This window comes from Centruroides vittatus, unplaced genomic scaffold (genome assembly GCF_030686945.1).
Source record: "Centruroides vittatus isolate TY-2023 unplaced genomic scaffold, ASM3068694v2 contig_879, whole genome shotgun sequence".
Classification (NCBI taxonomy): Eukaryota; Metazoa; Arthropoda; class Arachnida; order Scorpiones; family Buthidae; genus Centruroides; species Centruroides vittatus.
In genome coordinates, this window is record NW_027122571.1 from 377,992 (window position 1) to 403,398 (window position 25,407).

The 25,407-nt window shown below is 29.3% G+C and overlaps 1 protein-coding gene across 1 annotated transcript in view; it reads right to left on the reverse strand.

Annotated features, from left to right (window-relative positions):
* The window catches only part of LOC136983262 (unconventional myosin-VIIa-like), a 30,585-nt gene extending 7,411 nt beyond the window's left edge, over window positions 1-23,174 (reverse strand). Inside the window, exons 1-2 of the mRNA XM_067279968.1 lie at window positions 23,016-23,174; window positions 9,977-10,034 (exon numbers count right to left, since the gene is read on the reverse strand). Coding sequence (XP_067136069.1) covers window positions 9,977-9,994 — 18 coding nt within the window. The 5' untranslated portion in view covers window positions 9,995-10,034; window positions 23,016-23,174. The remainder of the gene's footprint in view (window positions 1-9,976; window positions 10,035-23,015) is intronic.
* Between the last annotated feature and the right edge of the window lie 2,233 nt (window positions 23,175-25,407).

Consider the following 25,407-nt stretch of genomic DNA (forward strand, 5'->3'; position numbering starts at 1 on the left):
GGGAGCTGATTTTGTAATGTCTTTAGTTAAAGTTAACTGACAATTTCTATCATATCTGTTTTTCATTTTTATCTTTTCCAAAAAAAAAAAAAAAAAAAAAAAAAACAAAAGGCAGAGTCAAAAATGTAATCTTGCACAGAGAAAATGAAAATCTAGTTACAGCACTAATAGTAATGACATAGAATGGACTTATAAAGAGATGTTAGCATTTTGAAATTAATATGCCATATATATAATTTAAATGAATATAACAACAGACAATCTAAAAACATAACTCATACGAATGTGCTAAAACTTTCACTTGAATGTCGTCAATGTTTTATTTAGTAGATTTTATGGATAAAACACAGCATCCCATTCTAGCACTGTCTATGGTTTTAACTATATCCGTAAATAATTTTTCAAAATAAATATTTTTTTTTTACTTAAATCACAAAGAAAATGAAACAAATAAAAGCTGAAGGAATATAGAGCTACAATAATAGATTCTACAGATTTTATGTACCAGTAGTTAATATTTTCAATTTCTATATTAAATTCACATAAGCTGAACTGATTACTTTCTTTGCTGTTAACAGCAACAGTCAGTACATATCAACTAAATTATGTATGTTACCTCAAAAACTTGTTTAGTCTGTTGATGAATCTACATTTCATATATTAAAAGACTAAACTAAAATCTAACAATGGAGATATTTGGAATCCAAATAAAAATTAACAAAATTAGAATTAATTTAGATATTTTTTTATAAATATATAATTTTATAATGGAAATATTCATCAAGAAATATTTTGAAAACATTTTGTCAGCATTGCTGAACAAACTGTATTCTGAAAAATTCAAAAATAAAAATATATAATTGTTATTTTTAATTTTATTTATGATTTACCCAACTTATTAGCTTTCAATAAGCATAACATGTACTTGTTGTTGTTATTTTATGTTATACAATTCTGTATATTATATTAAAAAACATAATAAATATCTTAGTAACTATAAACTGTATATTAAAAAGTTGATTTTAATACATTTACTTTTATTCATAATATTAGTATCAATAATCATTTAAAAAACAAAAAGTTTATATTACCTTGATAAACAATATCCTAGATTTTTCTGTTTTACTTTAAAATAATGCAAATTCTACCAGCATTTATATATGAAAATAATTTACCATTGAAATTTTTCAAATTACCATATTAAAAATATTAGATAGATGAATTAAAAACTTTTAAAACCTATCCAGCAATTTTTATAATACATGCAAATGTTTTCATGGTTAGATTTACCTTAGGTAGACAAAATGATGGCTCGTCTTTGATTCCAGCAAACAGAAGAAAGGAAACAGTGGGGACGCACGTTCTAACCTAACCTAACCTAACCTATTCTAATAAATTACCATAATTATTACCAACCAAATTATTAGAATAGGTTAGGTTAGAACGTGCGTCCCCACTGTTTCCTTTCTTCTGTTTGCTGGAATCAAAGATGAGCTGCCATTTTGTATACCTAAGGTAAATCTAACCATTTTCATCTATAATTTCTTATGTCAGTTTTACTTACATAGGTATTTATTGATGTAACAGCTTCAACTGTTCCTTCAATATATTACAAAACGCACCTGCAAAAATTTTTGTACCATTTTCTTCTAATAAATTATTTTTAAAAGGTTTCTCAAAGATTTTGAATAAATATCTCTCTTATTTACATAGAATATTCAATTTTGCTTAATCTAGTGATTTTTTGTGCTCCATTAAAAGCAATGCCTATTTTTTTCATTATTTGTTGAAGAACTATTAACATTCTTTTGGGTACGATTACTAAATTTTTCTGTTACATAAAAACAATAATTTTGAAAAAATTACAATACAATTTACAAAAAATAAATATTAAACTAAAACAGAAAGATAACTTATGATATATAAATTCAACAGAATATCCACTAATTCATACAAATTTCAATAATTTTTTTTTTATTTTGATTATAATCTAGTATTAATAAACCTTAAAATTCCACAAAATCTTAAAAATTTGTTCTATCCAACAAACCATACAAATATTTAACAATATCTGAAATTTGTACATGTAAATAATAATACATTGAGCATTCAGAAGTAGATACATTCAAATTGTCAGACCAATTAATACATTATATTATTCTAGTACGGCTAAGTAATCAACTATTTCAGTGAAAATAACTGAAATTAAATAAACAAATCAGTAAAATATTTCTTACATGCTATCATTATTAATAACAGTAATTGTTAATTGGCAAAAAAAAATGATAGCATAAGTGTTTAAAATTCACATGTAAATTATCCAATAACCGGCATCATATCAAACTTTTTTAATATATTACATAAAATAAAAGCTAACACATGACCATGTGGCTGCATGGTAATTTTGGAAATACCATGCATAACTTTTTTGAGGAATGTACTTATATTTCAGAAGATATAAAAATTTATAACTGTACTGTTATAAATTTTTATAAGATGGACATTACATGTGTTAACACAAAATTTAAATGGAACACATTTTAAATTTCTTTTATTTTCTTTCAGTTACTTTATGTTACTCCCAATGAAGACATGATAAAATATCAAGACATTCATTTATAAAAATATCATTTGTTTATATTAAGATTTAGGCCTAATTGTATTTTAACACCAATAACTAATTTTCACTTTGTTTGCACTAAATGTATATAAATATTTATATACAATTATTTTGTAATTATATTTGACTTACTATTTAAATTTTGTACATAAATTGTAATGATTATTTAATTATATGCCACAAAATTATAAAATGAATTAAAGAAAATTGTGCATATGATCACTATAAAATTATTGAACTTTTATTATGATTAAATATAAAATAAGTCAATGCTTATCTAATTAAAAGTAAGTAGCATTTCAACTTCAAAACGGATTAATACCAAAAATATTTCAGTTTCAAGACCAATTATAATGAAAAAAAAAATATCTTCAATGTATTAAATAAAGAAACAATTTTTATGCAATAGTTTGCAATGAGAATAAAGTGTGATTGTATGGTGACCACAATCCAGCCAGAAAAAAACAAAACAAATGGTTAAGTTAAAACATTAATAAACATTAAACACTAAATATTAAACATTTAAAATTAACCTTAATATTATACATTGAATTTTTTATTTACTAAATGAAAAACTAAATTTACAGATATCGTAAGTGTGAATTACAAAGTAGCCTTGATTAAAATTTCTAACACAGTGGAAAGTTGTCTACTTAACAGAGAATGGAATAAGGGTGCAATTTGCCTAAGAAAACATACTCTCGTGTTCTTGATTTTCTCTCCTATTTTTTACATTAGTGAGATCCCTGTTAACAGAGCACTAGACAGTGGAGAAGTCCATTTAAATGAGTTCCACTCTATTTAAATAACTTTCCATTAAAAACTTCCTTAATAATCCTGTTATTTTGGGTGAGGAAGCAGTCTGGATAAGGAAGTATGAAACAGCAATCTCAAGGGTGCTTTCTTATACAGACTTGACTGTAATTATAATAAAAATATTTTCTTTTGTGTGAATGATGTTGAAAAATGGAATAAATTTTTTCAGAAATTTTTCTTGGCTGATTGACCTTGATATGTCAGGCCTTGTCTCTCACTATCCATTCTCCTCCATTGTGGGCCTGGCCAAACCAATGGTGTGTGGATAAAGGATCCTCTTATTGCTCAGAGAAAAAAAAAGTAGGGCTAAACTAATCCTGCAAAAGTTGATGGTAACACATCTGAGGTATTGTGCCAAAATACTTTTGGAGCTTCTAATCTTTTGAAAAATTGGTTCTTCAGTAGTATTTAATAAATCCATATATAAACATCTCAAAGCCTGATAATTATATTAAAGCCAAATGCTAAACTAGCACCACATTATTTGATATTTAATAATTATTAGTATTGGTAATTTAGCACAATTTAATCCAGTAATTGTTTGGCTGTATTATTTAATGTCTTTGCAGGAAAGGTTAAAATTAGTGCTTACCATCAAAACAGCAAATAGTGTCCATGCCAATTTAACAGAATTCCTACTAGTATGCAAATGAGCAGTAGTTTATGAGAAATCATTTGCATATCTTAAATAACTGTAGAAAAAGTATTGATTTGCTATTGCTGTATTAATTTAAAAGTATTATTAAAATCACAGTTGTGATTTTAAAATATGCAACTAATTTTATAATTATAAATTAGTGTTTTTCAGCTAAATATATTTTTCAATAATTCACTGGATTGCACACTTCAAGAAAAAATTTTGAAATAAAAGTTGAAAAAAAGCAGGACAAACCCATAATGCTGAGGTTTTTAATCTGGTGTTTTATTCACTGGTCCACACCTATAGTCTGACTAACCCAGGAAGGTACTCTGCTTAAGTGTTGGACCACCTTACTAATAGTGTTACCACCCATCCGGTTTTCACCCGGACAGTCCAGGAATTGACTCACTGTCCAGGTGAACTATTAATTTTGTCCAGGAATTTTGTAGAAATTGTGAAATTACAATGAAACAAAGTTCTTCAAGATATTTTTATAAATTTACACCATTTGAACAGCAAAAGACCTCACACTTACTGAAACTCATCTGCCATTCTGTCATGTTACTCTATGCTGCATGTGATGCGCAATCTGCCTCTCGACCTTTTTTTTTCTTTGCCTGTACGTCCATACACATCTTCTATGGAGCTGAATTATCTACAAATAATCCTTCAAGAAAACCTTTAATCGGCATGAGTTATGATTAATTGTCCAAGCTAACGTTTTCGGACCCAGGAGGGATCCAAAAACATTAACTTGGATAATTAATCATAATTCACGCCGGTTAAAGGTTTTTTCGAAGGATTATTTGTATATTACTCCGGTGTGTGTCGATTCTTTATTCATAGCTAAATTATCTGTTCTTTCTTTCTTACTTTTGGTTACACACATTACTCCTACACAAGTCCCTAGTCCCTAACTGTAACTGATTTAGAATCGGCATGCACGTTATTCTTTGCATTGTAAAATGACATTGCGCATGCATCAGGAACTTCTGTTCCAACAAACCTGACCTGCTGTCCAGGTCAGCGATTTTGTAAAGGTGGCAACACTACTTACTAATCATTCATAGGGGTGAGTGTAGCATGAGTCAGCTAGCATTTGGTTGACATGGGAGAGGTGGCAGGGTTAAACTATGCTGACCAGTCACATGATGCACCTTTACCTCTGCCAATGGTCAGTAAATAGTCCCTTGCCTAAGGGGCAGTGTCTTCCTGGGTCGGTCAGACTGTACTTTATTATGATTTGTTTATAAAACTCTATATATAATAAAATAAAAACAAAACCTTAAATACCTTAAATGGTATTGAAAGGTTTTGTTTTTATTTGATTACTCCAGTAATTTAAGAAGGAGATAGTTATTATATATAATGCACATGGAAAAGTTTAAACAATGATTTCTCCTAAACTACTTCTTATTGACACATGTTACATTACCATGCATTAGTGGAAGGAATGTACCAAAATGTATTAAAATTTCAACAAAATCCATGATGTTAAAGCTTGGCTGTCACCTTGTTGGGTTAAGATGTTTTAGCTTAATCAATAAAAGTTAATAGTGTCTGACCCAGACACTCAACCAACACTTTCAGGATAATATGATAAGACTATCCTTCATTGTTGATATGGAGAAAGTCAGTCTTGCAGCCAGGAACAAATCATTGGGGAATACAGGTCAAGCTGAGAAAATTTTAATTAATATTTTTCTATTTTCCAACCAGCAATAGGCCTATTAGTTACAGTCCAAGTGTAAAAAATGTAACAGTAGCCTAAGTTTGCATGATGAAAGTGAAAGCATATATTATGTGTACTGCATTGATGATTAAACTAAGGAGCTTGTCAATTCCCAAAGATTTCTGAAAGATTTCCATTCCAGAAATTCCAGATTTGATGATATTTCACTCTCAGCAACATCAAAATGTTGTCACCCAGCAGCGCCGCTAGTTGTTTGAGCACCCATGTGCAATACCGATTATGCCGTCCCTGTTTAACTACAACTACCTATGCTGAGCTTGCCAGCAATATCAATTTGCCGGCCCCTGGACGTGCTGCCCGCTTATTGCGGGCCTGCTGTCACCTATTCTTTAGTCTATTTTATCCTCTAAACAGAAACATCTGTCTGTGAGAACATTGTTACATTATGCTACAATGTGGCAGAACTGTTCAAGTTTTGTCTTGCCTTTTCATGACACCTTAATATCAACCACTTCCCTACATTATGCACATGTTACTGTTCAGTTTATGATTGATTGTTTCAAGATACATACAGCTTTTTAAAAACATGATCTTACTGATCAGGTGTTTTGTATTATGTATTGAATGCAAAGATATGTAAGACTGGATGTTTTATATTTGTACTTTATATAGTTTTCAATTGTTACTTTTGTTGCTTCATGATAAGCTTTTTCTTAATTTTTGAACTCCTTATTATGGATACAATTACTTGTAAATCATCAAAAGCTTACTTAAGTTTTGCAATTATGAAAATCCAGTTAACCAAAAATTCCATTTTATTAAATACCAGAATATGAAAATATTGCTGCTGGAGATGATCAAGTTTTGAACAACAAGCTTGAGAAGAGAAAGCCCTATCAAGTGTTTATTTGCAAGATAAACACTTGGAATAGGTCTTCCTGAAATTTTCCTGTTCTTGCAAGGAACAGGAAAATTTTCTACTAGTGTATCAAACATAACAATCTAATTTGTCTAAAGTGCTGCAGAAAAGTTTGCATCACATGGCACAAATGACTAAAAGTTAGAATTTATTCAAAAATCTCTTTAATTTTACTACCGTTAAATTAGTTTTGAATAAATTCAATTACTTCATGATTCAATTACTTCAATTACTAATCATTAAACTTCAATTACTAATCATGATTTTGCTTTTTTTTTATTACCCAAAAACATCAATAAACTCTTAATAGTAGCAATATGCAAAACATGATATCTACAAAAAATACAATGTTTGGGATTATTGATATCACGTCTCTGATTCCAGCAAACAGAAGAAACAGTGGGGACGCACGTTCTAACCTAACCTAACCTATTCTAATAAACTATCATAATTATTATCAACCAAATTATTACCAAGTATTCTATTGTTATTTGGATAATTTCATTCAAAAACGCGATTTTGATCGCAATTTCCGACTGGCGTCCTTTTAACCCATAAGTATGATGTTGAATTATGATAATTTATTAGCACAAACATTCACAAAACAACAGAAAGACAGCTACGATCAAAGGAATCAAAAATAACATCGAAAATGTATTTGCAACCTTCGTGTGAAATTGATTTTTTTTATTGTTAATTAATTAATTAATTAAATTTATTATTAATTCACACGAACTTTATTATAAATTCAAGATTCGAATGATAATCGCGAACAGAGCGCACCATAGAAAGTTTCGTTTTCGATTTTTGAGTGTTAATGACACAAACCCGAGTTTAAGTTAAACATGAATAAACACACAACGTATTGTTATAAAGTATAATTTATTCCCAATAATATTTAATTGCTGTACTGTGCCATTAGCGTGTATGACCGATGTTTGGTCTTGAAAATAATTTTTCATAATAGAGTGTAGGTTATACCAGTTCAATTCTTTTCTAGATTTGAAAATATTGTATTTATTTTTAATTACAATAAAAACCCGTGTAAACAGGAATCGCACAGTACCGAATTATTTTCCCGCTTTGAGTATGTTTTAATATTTTAATTCTTTTTATTTTTAAACTACACCATATAAATGTCACAGAGTAGTTTATTTTTTATAGTAAAATCATTTTTACATACCGGTACGTAAAAAATATTATTATTAGACTTAATTCCAAGTAATTCAAAGTGCTTCCAACTAAAAATTAGAGTATTCGAGTGTAAGAATTGAGAACTATTCTATTTCCAATTCCAATACCAAAAACTATGTAGTATCTTTTTCTGCCGTACGAAATTATAATCACATTATGGTAATACAGAAAGCAAGTTATTCTGTAATCTGTCTTCTCGATTTTAATACTCTAATTAATCGTTTATTTCAATCTCTATAATGATCAACTTATTTTCGAACACTGGGCGTCAGTTACCGGTAGTTACGAACTACTCTATACAAAGTAAGTTGGAAGTACTGTTAGCCTGTTAACGAATATAATTCATGAAAACAATAAAGTATTTGTTCTCGAGAACTAAATTCTAAGCAACTCATTCAATCCTTGAAAGTTTTCAACTATTAAAAGTATTTGATTTTGATGGCCGGATGGTCGAGCGGTTAAGGTGTCAGCCGACCGCTCTAGGGGACTCGGGAACTACTTCAGACGGATCAAGCAACCTCAAGAATTTTTCAGGGGATGGTAAGTACAGTACGTTCCAGATATGTCGGGTCCGTCCCCCATTACTTGGTTGGCTGCCCTATTGTGGGTCTGGCCGAACCCACGACGTATTGTTAAAAGACAGTGCCCAGGAGGCGGAGAGTTAAAAAATATAGTAGTATTCAAGTCTGTTCCTGGTTAATTCCAACAAAGACCTTGTGTTCTTATGTCATGTGATTACACGACCTTCGTCTCTCTGACAGATTAGAAATCGTTCTCGAATATAGTTTATGCTCTGCGATGACCGTTATATCTGGATGCGATTTTACTTATTTGTCTACAAGTAGAATCTTAATTTTCCACTTTATCCAGGTTAAGTCACATTCTTTGTACTCAAAAACTTCCGTTTCCTTATGGTCAGGTTTCCTGCATATAGTAAGATTTAACATACAAAAAAGCTCCGTTCCGAAGAATTTTTTTCGTTTAGCTAAGCTTCTGTGTTATTCAGGTTCCGTTTTAGATCAGTTTTACTATACTATATGTCCTTACAAATTGCATATTTCACTGCCGTTGCGTCAAGAAAGCAAAGAAACAAGTATGCGATCTTGAGCAATTTATATGACCATAGATTTTTGTCAACAAAAAATTATTCCAGACAGGAAAGCGTAGTTTTTCTGTGGATGACAAATTTGAAAAGTTGAAAAACAAACAACAAAAACATGTCCATCTTCATAACTTAATGATCTGAATGTTTAGTTAGATATATTCAATATATCTAACTAAAAATACATTGTACAGTAGTACAGTACATTATATATGTTAATGCAAACTAAATTCAGTTTATTCAATAATTTATTAAACATTCCATATTATACAAGTTTTTCATATCCGAGATACCTTTAGCCATATTACCTTGAATACGGGATTGTACTGTAAAAGTATTAAACAATGGATTGTATATTTAAATATATAAAAGCAAAAACTTGATATCTATATACTGCAATTTGACTAATGATTAAATGCATTTCACGCAAATAAAAATCCAGTTATAAAAAAAATATCACAATGTATCGCGATACGATTTTATTCTTTGCTCAAATATGAAAAAAAAACCTGTCCATAACAACAATAAGCAGGTGTAATTACCATATGCCTTGTCTAAGTTATATTTAAATTAGCGAATACGTTGAAACTACTATTCTATAATAAAAACTGTATCTTCAAATACTTATGCATTCAGATAAGGTAGTAATTAGTGAACTTGTCTTTCAGGTAAGTAATCATTATAATATACTGATAAATATGAAAATAAGGAATTTTTATTGTCGAGATATAAATCATACAGATTTCAATGTATTCGCGAAAATAGATCAGTTACTAAATCTGGGCATTTTTTCTACACATTAAGGTTTTCTAATTCACAACGAATAAATAAATAATAGACAAATTTTTCATTTTTAAAATTACAAAATATAATGTGTTCATTAAATCTAGTACACTATTATTACTATTTTTCTCTTTAAAATGACGAAAATGGCACTAATATGCAATTTAAACTTAATTATAGCTTAATTATATGTTATTAAAATTACTTACTCTCGTGACGATCACCATGATCGATGATTTCAAGCTTCTTTCAAATCATAAGATTCAGCTTTAAAAAAGAAAATCACATGTATAACAGTTGTGTCAGTAAAAAATTGACAATTATCTATAAATTACTTAACTAATTACATAAACTAGTAATGTTATAAATTAACAGAAAACATAAAAGTTATATTATATATAATTTTATATATAATATAACTTTTCAAATCATAACATATATATGTTATGATTTGAATCTTGATAATAGCTCTTGCTTTAAGTGATGTTTAGAGAGAGAAACTGATTCTCCTGCAACTGGCACTTTGGGGAATTAGGCTACATTTGGAGATTTTAGATGCATTATATATTAACTGAACGATCTAGTGAAATAAAATATTGGCCAATCCAAAAGAAATAAAAGCAACAGTATTCTTTATAAGCATATACATGCATAGTATTCTTCAAGCTCGCGATGTCGCATTACGGTTTGTATTGAACGAATCGTTATTGTTTTACAGCAATGAAACAAGAAGCAAACGATAAACTTTTTCGCAAGTTAATAAAACCGTAAAATTACGAGTTATGTGCAGTTTGCAGTTTGATTCTGCAGTGAAGATTAATGAATTTTTGGTAAAACTAAACCATTCCTTATTTCCTCGATTTTCTCTTGCATAAATCGAATTGACGCCAAAAGGAAGCATATTTAGGAACATTAAACGTAATAAAATAATACTAATAACGAAAATTTAAACAAATTTTAAATTGGAATTAATTTCATATTTATCAAATTTTAAAGAAATTCTTGTGTTAATGTTAAATATCAAATTTAATATCAAAATATAAGGTAGTAAATAGACTATGAATATATCAACATTAAAAGTTTAGTTATACCTTAATTGTAACAAGTTTATTTATATAAAAATAAGTCCCACAAAATTATTAAACACAATTTTATTTCTTATAGTTATGAATAATGGTTTTAAAAAATTCTTCGAGTAAAATGCTTATTAGACTCGGAAATATCGTTATTCATATTTACAATAGAGAAGATAGAGTTAAAACCTTATTAAACTCTGCCATCTGCTACACAAAATTTGAAAATATCATTTGTAAATCTTAAAAAATAAATTTTTCTTAAAAATGAAACATATTATTTCACAAAACAAAACTTATTTGATCATATATTCGTTTAAAGTAAGTCATAAAAACTTACATTTCCACTACTTAAAAAAATAATAATAATAAGCGTGACTTGCAAATATTTGCTCGAAGTGGTAACAAATTAATGACTGTCCAAAATGTAATATACTTAAAAGTTTTTTAAATTATATTACATTTTGTAACTAGCAAAATTCAACAATTTGATATGTTGTCTAATAAGACAGACACATACATCAAAATTCCAAAATACAGTACTATAAAACTAAAAATTTAAATAATTCGATTTAAATGCTTTAAACTATTATATAAAATTTTAAAATTTCTATCCGAAGTTTATTAAATCTGTCTGTTTACATTTTAAATTTAAATATATTTAATTTTTATTATTTTATATTATGGCAAAAAAGTGAGCGAGTGCATAAATAAAAAGTTTACAAAATTTGACATAAAAATTTTATTTCTCATAAGACATTGCTTTTCATTGCTCGACATCGCTTTTTCTAATATCGATGCAATTTTTAAAGAAAATGGTAAAAATTTCATTGAAATTTAGTTACGCAATTTTTAACTTAAAATAGAAAAATTAACCAATCTTCAAGTTTTATTTTAGGTGTGGTTCTATTAGCAGTCTGAATGTGAAGAAATATACACAAAATCAAATATGTTTTACTTACGAACTTTTTCTAATTACATTAATACTCTTATTGCAGTGCATAATTCATTAATTTCCTTATAATACAATCATAGACAATATGCTACATATACTATATATACACACATATACAGTATATATACACGTTTATTTGACGAAAAGATAGAATACAAACCAGTACGTAGAAGAAAGATTTAACTTTTACATTAATTTATTAATTCGATATATAGTTGGTATTATTAATAAATTACTTAATGCATAAATCAATTAATTTTGTTAAACTGAAATTTATCAGAAGTCATTACAAGAATACTGAGTTGTCTAATAATCTTTCTTCCTTTGTAATATCCTCTATTCGGTGTTGCAAAACGATAAACAATTATTCTCTAAAACCTACTCAGTGAATCTTGTCTATGTCCATAACTTCGACATTGTAATTAATTCGATAGTATAAGATTAGTGAGGATAGTGTTGCTAAATTCGTGAACTCTATCCCCATTGTTCCGCCTTCTATAAAACTTTTTAAAGGTGACTGATCAAAAACATTATTAGGCTAATTCAATCTCACTAGTAAAATTTAAGCTATGAAATACATTTAACAAATTTGGCAAAAGTTTCTCTTTAATTACCTTACATAATTGAATTAGTAAAAAGTGAATTGTTTAACATTTGCTTAACACGAGAAAAACGTAACAACAAAATGAAAGGAAAAGTCCATATACAGTATTTTAAATAAACAACACCAAATACGAAATAGGTTGAAAAGACCGTATAACAAATCATTTTGTCAAAACGCAAGCTGAATGTTTGCCTGTAAGTTCTTTCACAGAATATAAAATCCGTAATCTTTCCTACTCATAAAGTTTAACAGATTTGAGCAGATTACGGTTTAGAGTTTGAATGTTTTCATTACCAATCCACAGAAATTTTACACGCTTCAATTAATGAAAACAGAAATTACATGCTTCAATCACTATTGATTATCGTTTTATAGATCAAGAAGTTGGCATAATCTGACTATAAATTAACTAGTAGGCTATTAGAACCATTGGCTCGATAGCATAAAATATTGGTTAGATTTAGTGAATCGCTTATGTTCTAGTCAAACCACATTCTTTATCAGATATCATCATCACCATCGTCTTCAAAATGCGCTTGACGCGTTATTATTTATCCAAAATGTTTCAAACTTCCCAAATAAAAATTTAAATCAGTTATATCTGTCCACTGAATTTAAAAGTGAGATAAATCTTGTAGTTCTAAAATGGTCCCAATTCAATTATAATTTTTTGGGAAAACAATTTGTCTTGTACAAAAATATATTTTTCAGAAAACATATAAATAAGTTTAGAAGTGTTATTATTACTTAAATGTATGAAAACACTAAATAATTTTCTAATATAGGCCTATGTTCTAATTCATATTTAATAAGAAACTATTTTCCTCTTCGTAGGTAGACTGCATATTTCATGCTCTATTCTTATTCTAGGAAGGCCTAGAGTTATAAAAAATGTTTTAAATGATTACTTTTTAAAGAGATAATGGTTGCTTCTAACTGAGAAGCAGTTAAAGTTTATTTTCAAAATATATTTAGTGATATTCTCATTTGCTCAAACATGTAAAAGATTAAAACACATTGTTCAGGGTCCAACTACTGAGGAATCTTCAAAACGTTCTATTAATTTACGGCTTGTAATTATTAATAAACTAATCGTAAATTTAAAAAACTATACACCCGCAAGTATTTAGCTTTATTAATTGTAAAGTCATTTCAAATATACACCATACGGACTCTAAATATTGTTCCACTTTGCGTCGATGGACTTTTAAATCAAAGTTAATTTTTAAATATATTTATCCATAATAAATTTAAGTCGATTCTCATTCGAAAAAGTTCTAGAATAAATTCAGTTTCAAAGATAATAAATTAAATCACAATACATTAAGTTATCAATACAGTACTTCATTAGATAGCAACGTAATTTAGACTAGCAAACTTTAAAAAAATAAGAAAATTAATATTCATATGCTATACATTTTTTCGTAAAATTTAATACAGTACTTCTTTGAGAGATGCAAGCATCACGTAGATTAAACAGCTGCCCTCATTTTATTTTCATTTATTTATTTTTTTACGCGTAGACTGGTCCACAATATGATCTGTCAATATGAATAAACAAGAGAAAAAGTACATCCTGACTCAAACAATTCACGAAAAATGACGAGTTCATACATACGTGATTGGAGCTCGAATCCTTACAAAATGGAAGAGTACAGATATTAATTAATTGTTAAAAACTGTGTTCACTGAATTAATAGCGAGGTTGAGGTCGAAGTTTTAAACGCGAAAACGTGTACGTCGGACGTTCAGCGCCGCTTTCCTGTAAGCCTAGAAGTCTGACAATGGTGTTTGGAAAGTCAGTGGAATCATGCTCGACATTACAAACATCATTGTCAAACTTCTCGGCTTACAGGAAAGCGGCGCCGAACGTCCGACGTCCACGTTTTCGCGTTCAAAACTTCGGCCTCAACCTTGCTAATATACTTCGCGGTATATCCGGGTGCCTAACCATTCATATAAAAATTTTAAATTTGTGATATTTATAGTTAAATACAGTTCGTTTGAATTGAAAAAGTAAGAAAATTTCAATTGATGCTGTAGTTTTGTTTAAACAAATTCATTGTTTTTTGTTTCAGAAAATATAGGCTATATCGTTTACGAGCCCGCTGCGTAAGTACATACAGACATGTTTGGTTGAATGGAGTATTATATGTGCCGCTCACTTGCCAAATCGATTAACTTCATAAAACATAAAAGTGGAGAAAAGTGACAAAATAATATGCATTCTTTTTTAAATTCCTTTTAAAATATAAATTCAAATAAACATTGTAGAATTTTGTAGAAGTTTTAGCGTTGAAAACTTCGGCCGCAACCTCGCTATTAACTAATTTCTTTTACTTAATTTTTGTAATGAGATAACATTAAATAATTACCGTTATCTACAAGACACTGGTAAGCGCACACTGCGATTGCAATGCTGCAGTGTGCGCTGATGGATTTACGTTACAGTATGGAGTTAATTAGATTGGCATCTGAAATCAATAAAAGTTTTTTCGATGGCCAATAAAATTTTATCATTAAGTGGTATTGATCCTTATTATTAATGAAACTCATTATGAATATATTGATAAAAAGTTACGAGTATATCAAGTGCTTTGACATTAAAATTAAAAAAAAAATTCGAAATGCGGAGTTAATCGATTTGGCTTGTGAACGGTTCATATGTCAATATTAACTGAATCAACCGGAGTATCAAAAGAAGGAAATATTAAGCTTAATATCAAATAGCGTAATCAATGCAATTTTTTTGAAATTTAATTGCATTTAATTATTATTAATAGCCACTTAAAAATATCAACATATACTACATTTCTTCCGAAATAAAATTAGAATTTAATCACAAGTCGAAGTTTTAACAAAATCGAAAATAATCTGAGAGTTAATCGTTCACATTTCATCATCACTAAGACAGATAACAAAAGAGTAGTTTCATATCGTAATCAATAAAATTTTTCACGAAAAATTGCAAGAGTTTGCTATACTCTCATAGTTTTTCGTGGAGACATACCGCCCGGTATTCTTATTAAGTTTAATCAAATCAAATCAGATTAAAAATATTTTATTTAAACAATCAGCAATTATGAATATGTAAGCAATCAAATATAATAAAATGTGACTATAAGAAGGATTTAAGTTTCATATATGAAAATCGACATAAAATTCGTTCATTAAGATCTTCATCTCCGATATCAAATTATCATATTCTACACACAAGAAAAAATATCTGTAATATAATTGAAAACTCAAATCAACAGAGTAAGATCTCTTTTAAGTGGTTATCTTGACTATCAATTAAGAATTCATTTCTTTATTAAAGTGAAAAATGTCAAACAAAACAAAACTTTCAAAAAACAATCATCTTTTGAAAATAAATTTGAATACATCATGTCGACGGAAACAAAAGATCAAAGTTCATATAGAATCATTATATAATAATCATGTACTTTCAATGTCTTCTCTAACAATACGCAAAGAAATAGACTTGCATTGAATTTGTTAATGATATCACGAAAAAATTTAAAATCATTAAAAATACTGCTATTGAAATTACGCTGTTTCCAGTAATTATTAGTGATGTAACGAATATTCGGTTACTATCCGGTATTCGGCCTATTTTTCGCTATTCGGCCGAATACCGAATATTTAAATCACTATTCGGCCGAATACCGAATACTTTAATTACAGGTAGTTAAAAAATTACAAAAACACAGTAAATTAACCATTTTGGTAACTTTTATTAATGCTGAACATTAAATTATAATTATTAAAGTTAATAAGAAATAGCATCTAACTCTAGTATTAAATTATTTCGTAATTAAATAATATTATAGCCTTTATCTAGCCAGATATCTTATGGCATTGATGGCGTGTAGGTTAGAATGTATCGGGCATTAATGTTATTGTTTAGTTAATTATGTTATATTCGTATTCGCGTATATTTTTATATTTTTTACGATATTTTAAAATGATTTACGAAACGTTTTATTGGAACTTATCGTATTTAATGAAAGAATTATTTATCTATTTCTAGAAGATGAGTAACTAATATATAATTTATTTTATATATAAAGCAAAGAATGAGCATTTCTCATTATATACAAAAGATAACATTTGAAATCATGTTAAATTTTAAAAATATTGACAAAAACAATAGCAACAAAATATCACAAAACTTTACAAATAGAAACCCCAATAATATATTTGAACTGTTCCACAACTGGGGAGAAACTAGACCATATGTCCCCACTAAAGTATATCCTTAGGGTACTATTCAGTATACAAATACGTAGTAAAAAACAAAATTTTAGTGCTTAATTAAAAAGTTAAAAAGATCGATTGCAAATAAAATAACTTAAAAGTTATAACTTACATTTAAATACCAACAACTGCCGAATCATAGCGGGCTATTTATGGCTATTACATAAATTGTAAACCAATTTGGCAGTAGAGGTAGACGTTAGGCTCCATCTCATATTAACTTTAATAATTATAATTTAATTAATTAATTTAAATAATTTAGACCTACTGGAAGAAAAAATCGTAGTGACAGCGGGCCAATAGAGAGCAGGGTGCGCGATAATGCGGTTTGCGCGCCAATTTTCGTACGTGCATTAATCAAGCCGAATAGTTTGGCCGAATATTCGGCCATTCGGCCACGCTCCTGACCGAATATTCGGTATTCAGCCACGCTCCTAGCCGAATATTCAGTATTCGGCTGAGGCCGAATATACTATTCGTTACATCACTAGTAATTATCAATAGTAACATACTTTTACCTTGAAGATTCTACGGGCCACGAGAAAAGAGGTGGAGATTATTCTAACGTGAGTCAAATCAAAGTTTTTCTGACGAAAGTTCTACACACTTCGACATCATCACTCAAGTAGGTAGTCTCTCTAACTAATTAGAACAATCCGCTTTTAAACTGAACGACAATCAGTTGAAATTTTATCAATTGAGTAATTAATTCATCGGTCACCACGAAGAAATTTAAGCACTTGTTACTATGGCTAGGAATATCCTCAATGGTATATTTGCAAACAAAACTTAATTTTACAAGTAATATAAATTACATAATTTCTTGAAATGCTGAATGCACATGTATAAAAAGGATACTAATTAATATTGTTATATTATCATAGAAGGCGTAATATTATAGTAAATCCGGAGATGGACCCCCTTTCTAAAAACTGCTATATTTTTCTTATTTATAGCAATATCGATAAAAAAAAAACTGTACAATAGTATGCTGGTGACATATACTAATAATAAGCAATAGGATAAATGTAAAAGACACAAACAAATTTGTTATTAATTAACAAAAAATATACAAGTGGTCCATCTATCCCATATCACTATGAGTTAGTTGGACTGGGGAGATAGACCCGAGTAAAATGGGAATAGGAATGAAACCAAACATTAATGATAAATCGATTTAGTACATTTTAAGTGTTTTTCTTCAAATAAAAAACATTTATGTCTAATTAAAATTGTGTCAAGTTTAAATATTACAGTCATAATTTTTTTAAAATTTTATTTAAGTTTGACAGTTTTAGACTTTTCCCACAAAAGTCTGACATTTTTATTGCCATTTTTTATCATTAACGTATTACTGTACATGCGACATTGTAGTTTAATGTTAGTCATACAACTTTGCTTATTTCTGAATCAAACCCACGTACATAAAAATGGTCCGTCTCTCCCGTCTCGAGCTGGACCACCTCTCCCGAATGTCAGAGAAATAGATGACACCTCTGTTGAAACCAAAACTATTACAACACACTATAACTATTAACTGACAAAATTTACACTTTGTGTGAGACACGGGTTCAAAAATATTATCAGATAACCTGGGTATTATCTTACTATCTAAATAAATAAAAAACTTTCGACCATCCGATTTGTATTTCACGGTATATTAGCTGAAATATTTGTGTAAATACACTCACACCTGTTTTTGTGCGGTCTATTTTTGTGCGATTTGTTTTGTGTGATTTTTTGTGTGCGGTATATGAATTTCAATCAAATTGGTTTACTGCACAAAAATAATTGCACAAAACACATTGCACGTGTAAAAAATCGCAAAAAAAAAGACCGCACAAAAACAGGTTTGAGTGTATCACAAAAATAAAACAGTGTATTATGCACATACCCATAAACAGATGACAATATCGCCAACACATTCCAGCGAACGGTTCAAGAAATATTCAACTGGTCCATCTCTACCGGACTTACCCTACATTATGACTGAAATTATTTTATAAATCAAATAGCTGTGTGCCAGAAAAACAAACATTTTATCAGAATATAGTGCATCGGTGATAAGTATCTTGAATTTTCTCAACCAAGCATCCGTTCTACTCAACCACAACCTGTCTAGAAATAATACAAGTCCTTATATACTCGGCACCTTTTTTTTATATATATAATGTTCAAAGTTTACAAGAAAACTATCTTAAATTACCGTATTGCTTGCAACTTTGTTTTAAAGTTTCGAAACCCAGTTATAAATTTATGTAAATATATGAAATCTATACGTAGCCCATACAATATTTGATACACGCATTGATTCTTGTAATTTAAGCCTAAATTGTAGAAAATTTTTATAAAACCTACGTTTATAGTAATCCTTAATGTTTCGTTCACGTTACTATTAACCTTTAATTAAATATTCCTTGTTTAAAAATAGAAAATTCTCTTATCCGATATCTAAACTTGTTTAATTTTAATAGGTCACGGACAACAACTTCCATATTATGATTTGATTGTTGTGGACAAAAGCTAATCATTATCGAATAATTTTAATATATCGATTTATTTCCTCTTATACAAAGTGAACGAAAGAATTATTTTTACTCTTCAAATTAATCACAAAACACAAAAATAAAGATTAAATTATTACAATCAATTTTCTTTTCGTTTAATTATAAAGCCTAGAGAGATCCCGAAAAGTATCATTCCAAACAGATATAAATTTATAAAATAGAAGATTTTCTACTTTAAACATTAAATTAAATGTGAAGATAAAGCATACACACTTGTAACTTTTATTTATTCATTTGTTAATTAATAAAACTCTAAAAATAACGACAGTAGAAATGAGCGACACGCAGCGTGGTTACTTTATTAACACTTCACATAAGAAACAATCTTACCTCTGTCATCTGTATTGAGCTATGATGCAAATATATGAATAAATTAATATTTAGACTTTTTTCCGGCATGATTAGTGCGATAATTGCTTCGCGACGAAACATTTTCGTTTAATTACGACACAATTTTAATGCGAAATCCCAATTATAAACTTTATTTTATATTAATATTTAAAACAGGGAAACAATCTTTATTCGTAGGCCATTAAATATTTTTAAAAAAAATTTAACTAATACTTTATTATAATTCGTTAAATGTCGTAGTATAAAACGAATAGGATGTGCAGTACAGTATTCGACCAACTTCAGGATAAGAGGATAAAAGCATGTCTGACATTTGTGAAATTCCAGCAAGTACTATCTAATTATAAAAATGTCGTAGCTTAGAGTTGTCCACAGCAACACGTAGCTTTTGGCATGAAATCATCACATTTTGAGGAAAATTTTCCTGTTAGAAAACACAACGTACTTACTAATCAGTTATTTATCAGTTTATCTAAAAGGACCAAATTGTCAATATTTTTATTAGTATTTTCTAAACTTATATGAAATTTGAAAATTATTTTGATTGAAGATATATCAATATATAGAAATATTCGAGTTATAACTAATTTATTAACTAGATAATCTAAAAATATTTCGATAGAATGGTTTGAAGCCTATAGACAACAAAAATAATTTTCTTACGTGTTTTTTTTCAACACATAAAAAAATGCGAGGAAATAAATTAATTGTGAAAAATCAAAACTTAATCGAAAAATGTTAATTCTCAGACATAAATACTAATTATCCTAGCATTATATAATGATGTGATCAAAATTCAATGATTGTGAGAGAGAGTTCGTGCTCCTTCCCAGCGTGTTGTAAAGTGATGTGGTCTTGTGATCAGCGATGCTAAACCAACCTTCCTGGCTTCTGGTTGGAAGGTTGTTGACACCGACCTTCACTACAGCAACCTGAAATATTTCAATGTGACAACTAGTAGGATAGCAAGCAAGTTCATTTGCTTCGGGACATATTTCTACCATCAAAGAACCTGCCCGTTTAAAGTTGAAATAGATGCAAAATTCTTTTGAAAGCAAACATCGCTTCTTTCATTCGTTTCCTATTAATTTGCACTATAATATAATATTTAAATATATATTTTTAATTAATGTAAATTAAGTTTGCAGTTCACTCTCGTGTTAATGAGATATCATTGACAACTTATTGTAATTTATTTTCTCGGGAAATTATCTTCAAGACTAAGAAGCGATAAACAATAACTTCTACTTGACCTCTGCACAAGGATAACATTGACCTAAATCGAGAAGGTGCCATATTGTCTCCCTAACAAGTCAGGTCTGAATATACGATAACATACGCTGAAATATTTTAAAAGATAGCTCTCGATCCGGGATAGCCTATTAGTTTCACGATTGATTTTTATTGCTGTTAGTCTGTCGGAACACGTTTTTGTCACGTTTACAAAGAACAACAGAACAGAACAAATTCCGATATTCATAAAATACCAAGAGAATAACTTTGTTACGCGGTCATCTTAGCGCCTATTTGTTAATAATGTTGCAAAGATTGCATACTTTTGGCCAAGTATGATAAATAAAAATAATTTAATATGTTATTGACTGTTATAAAATGCGTAATTTGATGACGATAATTCGATCTTCTTCATTCAAAATTTGAACGATGATAGTACGAATTGGGAATTTCACGATTATACTTGATACTGCATACGACCCGGCTCACTAATTTAAAACCATGCATTAAAACAATTGAATAAACTTAAGATTATAAAGCATTTAATAACTTTTAAAAAAAGAGATTTACGAATTCGTAACCTGCAAATTAATATAATAGCTGTCACGATTTTCTCATTTAAAAAGAATTATGTAAATAAGTATCAATGACATTAAACAAACCAAATATATTGTCTACAGTAATTGTGGTATAATCTCAAACAGCGGACGAGAGGTAATATTTTGCTATGGGGTGGAACCCAACCACAGGAAGCGTCCTTGTTATAAGCAGGATAATAGAGTACATAGAATCATTTAATGCTATTTCAAAACGAACAATTATTGACAAATGAAAAAAAAACTTTAACATAATTACTTTTTTAATAAAATAAGTCTATAACTATATTAAATTTATTTAGAAAAAAAATCACGTAAATGAAGTTTATATTCTAAAAAACGATTTTTAAGGCAGCTTGCACGATGGTACTTTAAAAAATTGAGAGTTTAGCCTAAATTCTCGTTTAATTAAGTGTAAATTTTTACATCTATAATGACAAAACTACAACAAATCGAGAAATAAGTATTTCTTTTAAACTGACTCATAATAAGCACAGTCCATTGATTATAATCAATGGGCTGTGTAGAGTGAAGGACGAAAGTTTCGATTACTCTTAGAAACTGCCCAGATTTTCAAAATCACTTCGATAATACACGGTTATTAATAACTATTTTTTTACTACTCCTATATTTACATTAATTTCATTTAATGTTAGCGATGCAAACCGCCGCAGTAATCTTATTGCAATTACTGCATGCATGCTTTATGATTACAAAAGTTAATTTATCGGAGAGAAGCATTCATTTCTTATTTCTAAATGTTTTTATGTACCAATTTAATATATATATACATATACCTTTATGTTATATTATTCAAAATTAATTCTGTAATTATAAATTTATATATTTTTTTAATAATATAAACAGTTTTTAAATTGATCGGCAACTTTGACGGGAGATACCACAAAGAAAATTGCGACGAAAAATATAAGTTATTGATATATGCCAAGTTATTATAAACCGATTATATGTCATTTATATATTTTGTTTATATTTTTATATATATAGAAACAGATAAACTGAACTTAGAATATATAACGATCGAGATACTCCCGTTTCTGATTACATCCTTTAATCCTTCATTATCTATATTATTTTCCTTTATCTCTAGGTTAAAATTCCTCTAGTAAAACGATAATATATACAAATTTTTTAATGGCTACAATATGTTGCTATCAACAAAATCGCTTCGGCATTTATAAAAAGTAGATTTGCCTGCAGTCGCTTCAACCAGAACTGCTCAACCTACGTGTAGCAAACTAAAAAAAACTTTCAAAAAGTTATAAAATGTAACGAATAATTCGATTTATAACTTCAACAAATCATCCAAAAAGTCGGATTAACGAGTTGTTTCGATTTAAACAGTGACAGGAATTTGGAGACTGAAATCGATTAAATATGACCGAAAGGGAGACGTCATTACTTTTAACACGTGTTAGGCGCAGGGTTATTTAATAAATGAAGTAAGAAAGTGATCAGAATGGAAGATAATTTCTCCTTTCTTTCGATTTTTTTTTTCCCTGCTTTGCCGGCGAAACCGAAGGCGGTAGACATCGCCCACTTCGCAGCAGCACAGGTGTATAGGAATGTAATACAGGCGTTCGCTTACCTGTAATTTGTCTTCAGATGTTACTTTCAAAGTTGCGAGTCCCACACCACACATATAATTGACTTTCTAATCAGACATCCGAAAGGAATTGATAAATAAAAGCGTCATCGCAACGCAACATGGGTCGGTCAACGTTGTTCTCACCTGTCTTCAGGTGAGTAATTGTACGAGTCAAAAGGACAGATAGAAAACGAATGAAAAAATAAATAGTGGAAAAAAATACAAAAATTATTACTTTTATTATTATTAAATTAAAATTTTTCGAGTTAATTCGAGAGATTTATAGAAAAATAATCTTTTGTAATTTTCAATACGAAACTGATGTTGTTGAAAATCAACGACACGTGAACAGAATCCGGTTTAGTTTTCTGTTCTCACAGATGGCGACACAATCTAAAGAAAATTTGAAATTTGAAATGCGTTTTAAATTGTTTTATTTAATTCCTTTCTATTTACATTTGTTACAATTTTTTTTTTTTAAAGGTACAAAAATAATATCATCAATATTTCATTATTTTTATTATTATTAAATTATATAAATATTTTGTATCGTAGTTTGTCCAATTGACATTCTACTGATCTTTTTTTTTTTTTTTAAAAAAAAACTCTTTTCGCTCTTTGGGCACTAAGAGGGCTTCTTTTAGCAAGTATATTATGAGGCGGCTGGGTGGTGAGAGACGGGACCCGACATATCCGGACGGATCACTCCCGAAAAATTCCTGGAGTTTCGATCCCGGATCCCCAAAGCGGTAGGCTTCCACCTTGACCTCTCGGCCATCCGGTCATTATTCTGCTGATCTAGGAATCTGGGCGAGAAATTCTACAAATTTTTCAAGGGTTATTTGACCCAAGATTATCGGATATCATCTCTCATTATTTAACTGTCTCTTTTCCATTTTTTATTTTTTCGTTTTTAGCTCTCGCCCTATGGGCACTAAGAGAGTTTTTTTTCCATGGCCTTTATGGGTTCGGTCAGGTCCGCAATATCTGAAACAACTGCCCATGAAAAACTTATTCTCGTCCGGATTTAATCCCGTGTCCCAAGATCGGCAGATTGACATAATTCACCGTGTCGGCTCAAGCTTCCCTCTTTGGGACCTAATCCCTTTCCCAAAAAGAATATGGAAAACGCTCTCTTCATGCTTGTTGGGCAAAAATAGTTTAAAATAAACCCAGATTAGTGAGATTAATAATGGTAGTCTGAGACACGTCACCTCATATATATCAGTTTATTTATTTAAAATTAGAAAGCAATGCTCCAAATGACTGTTCTGTCATTTAACTTTTTAAATATTTTATTAAATAAAATTTCTTATTCTAAGCTTTTATAAATAAATTCAAATTATTGTCTACATTTCACAAATGAATCTGTTTTTTATATAGCAACTATACAAGACTATTGTAAAGTAACAATGCTAAAGACTTAACACGATTAAGTTATTGCTTGAGGAAGTATAGTATGCTGAATATATTTAGATAGAGAAACAAAACGTTTATAGCAAATCTTAAATGGAAGCGTAACAACATAAAATACAAATGGGATATTGTGTAATGTTCCGATAAGATTGTTTCTAATACTCAATTTATTCATTTGATACTTTTTTAGCCCTCGGCACAATATGTTCAATTTTGAAATTGATAATTTTTTTTTTTTTTAGTCGGAATTGTCTTTTACAATAAAATCTACAACTAAAGAATTTTTCAAAAAACTAAAGAGTAAAGAATTTTTCTTATAAACATAACTAATTCACCACCCGGTCGCCCCATTGTGGGTCTGGCCGAATCCATAATGGCTTGCCAAAAGAGGCCCTCTTAGTGCCCACAGGGCGGAAAGAGATAAAAAAAAAAAAAAAAAAAAAAACATAACTAACAATATTAGGTTATATAATACGGTAAACCTGGCTTGTTTCTATTTTATAAAAGTGGTGTCTGAACGAGGTGTATTCGGCCCTCTGCATGATTTCCTCTAGTCAGTAAAGATGTTTGAATCATCAATCATAAATGATTTTTAAAAATATTAAGAATTACAATCCTTTAATATGCGATTACTTAAAGTCAAAGAAAAGAATATAAGAGGACTTTACATCTGTATCTCGTTAGCTCTTCCCTCTCCTGGAAAGACTGTGTTTGAGAACAGACCTAATTTTTGGCATTTCATCGCCGTTTCTTAAGCTGCAAGTTATTTTCAACTTAGAAGTTAAAAAATGCACACTGTGGATGGCCGAAGGTTGCATGAATTTGTATGGGTTGTTTCACGGCGGCCCATGTCTGAATCAAGAACAGTAATTTTAAAATTTCAAAAAACTACGTTTTCTGTAAGTCGGACGCCTTTTTGAAAAGGCCATACCCAGAGCAGTATCTATGGGAGCCACGAAGTGGCCATACCACTTTA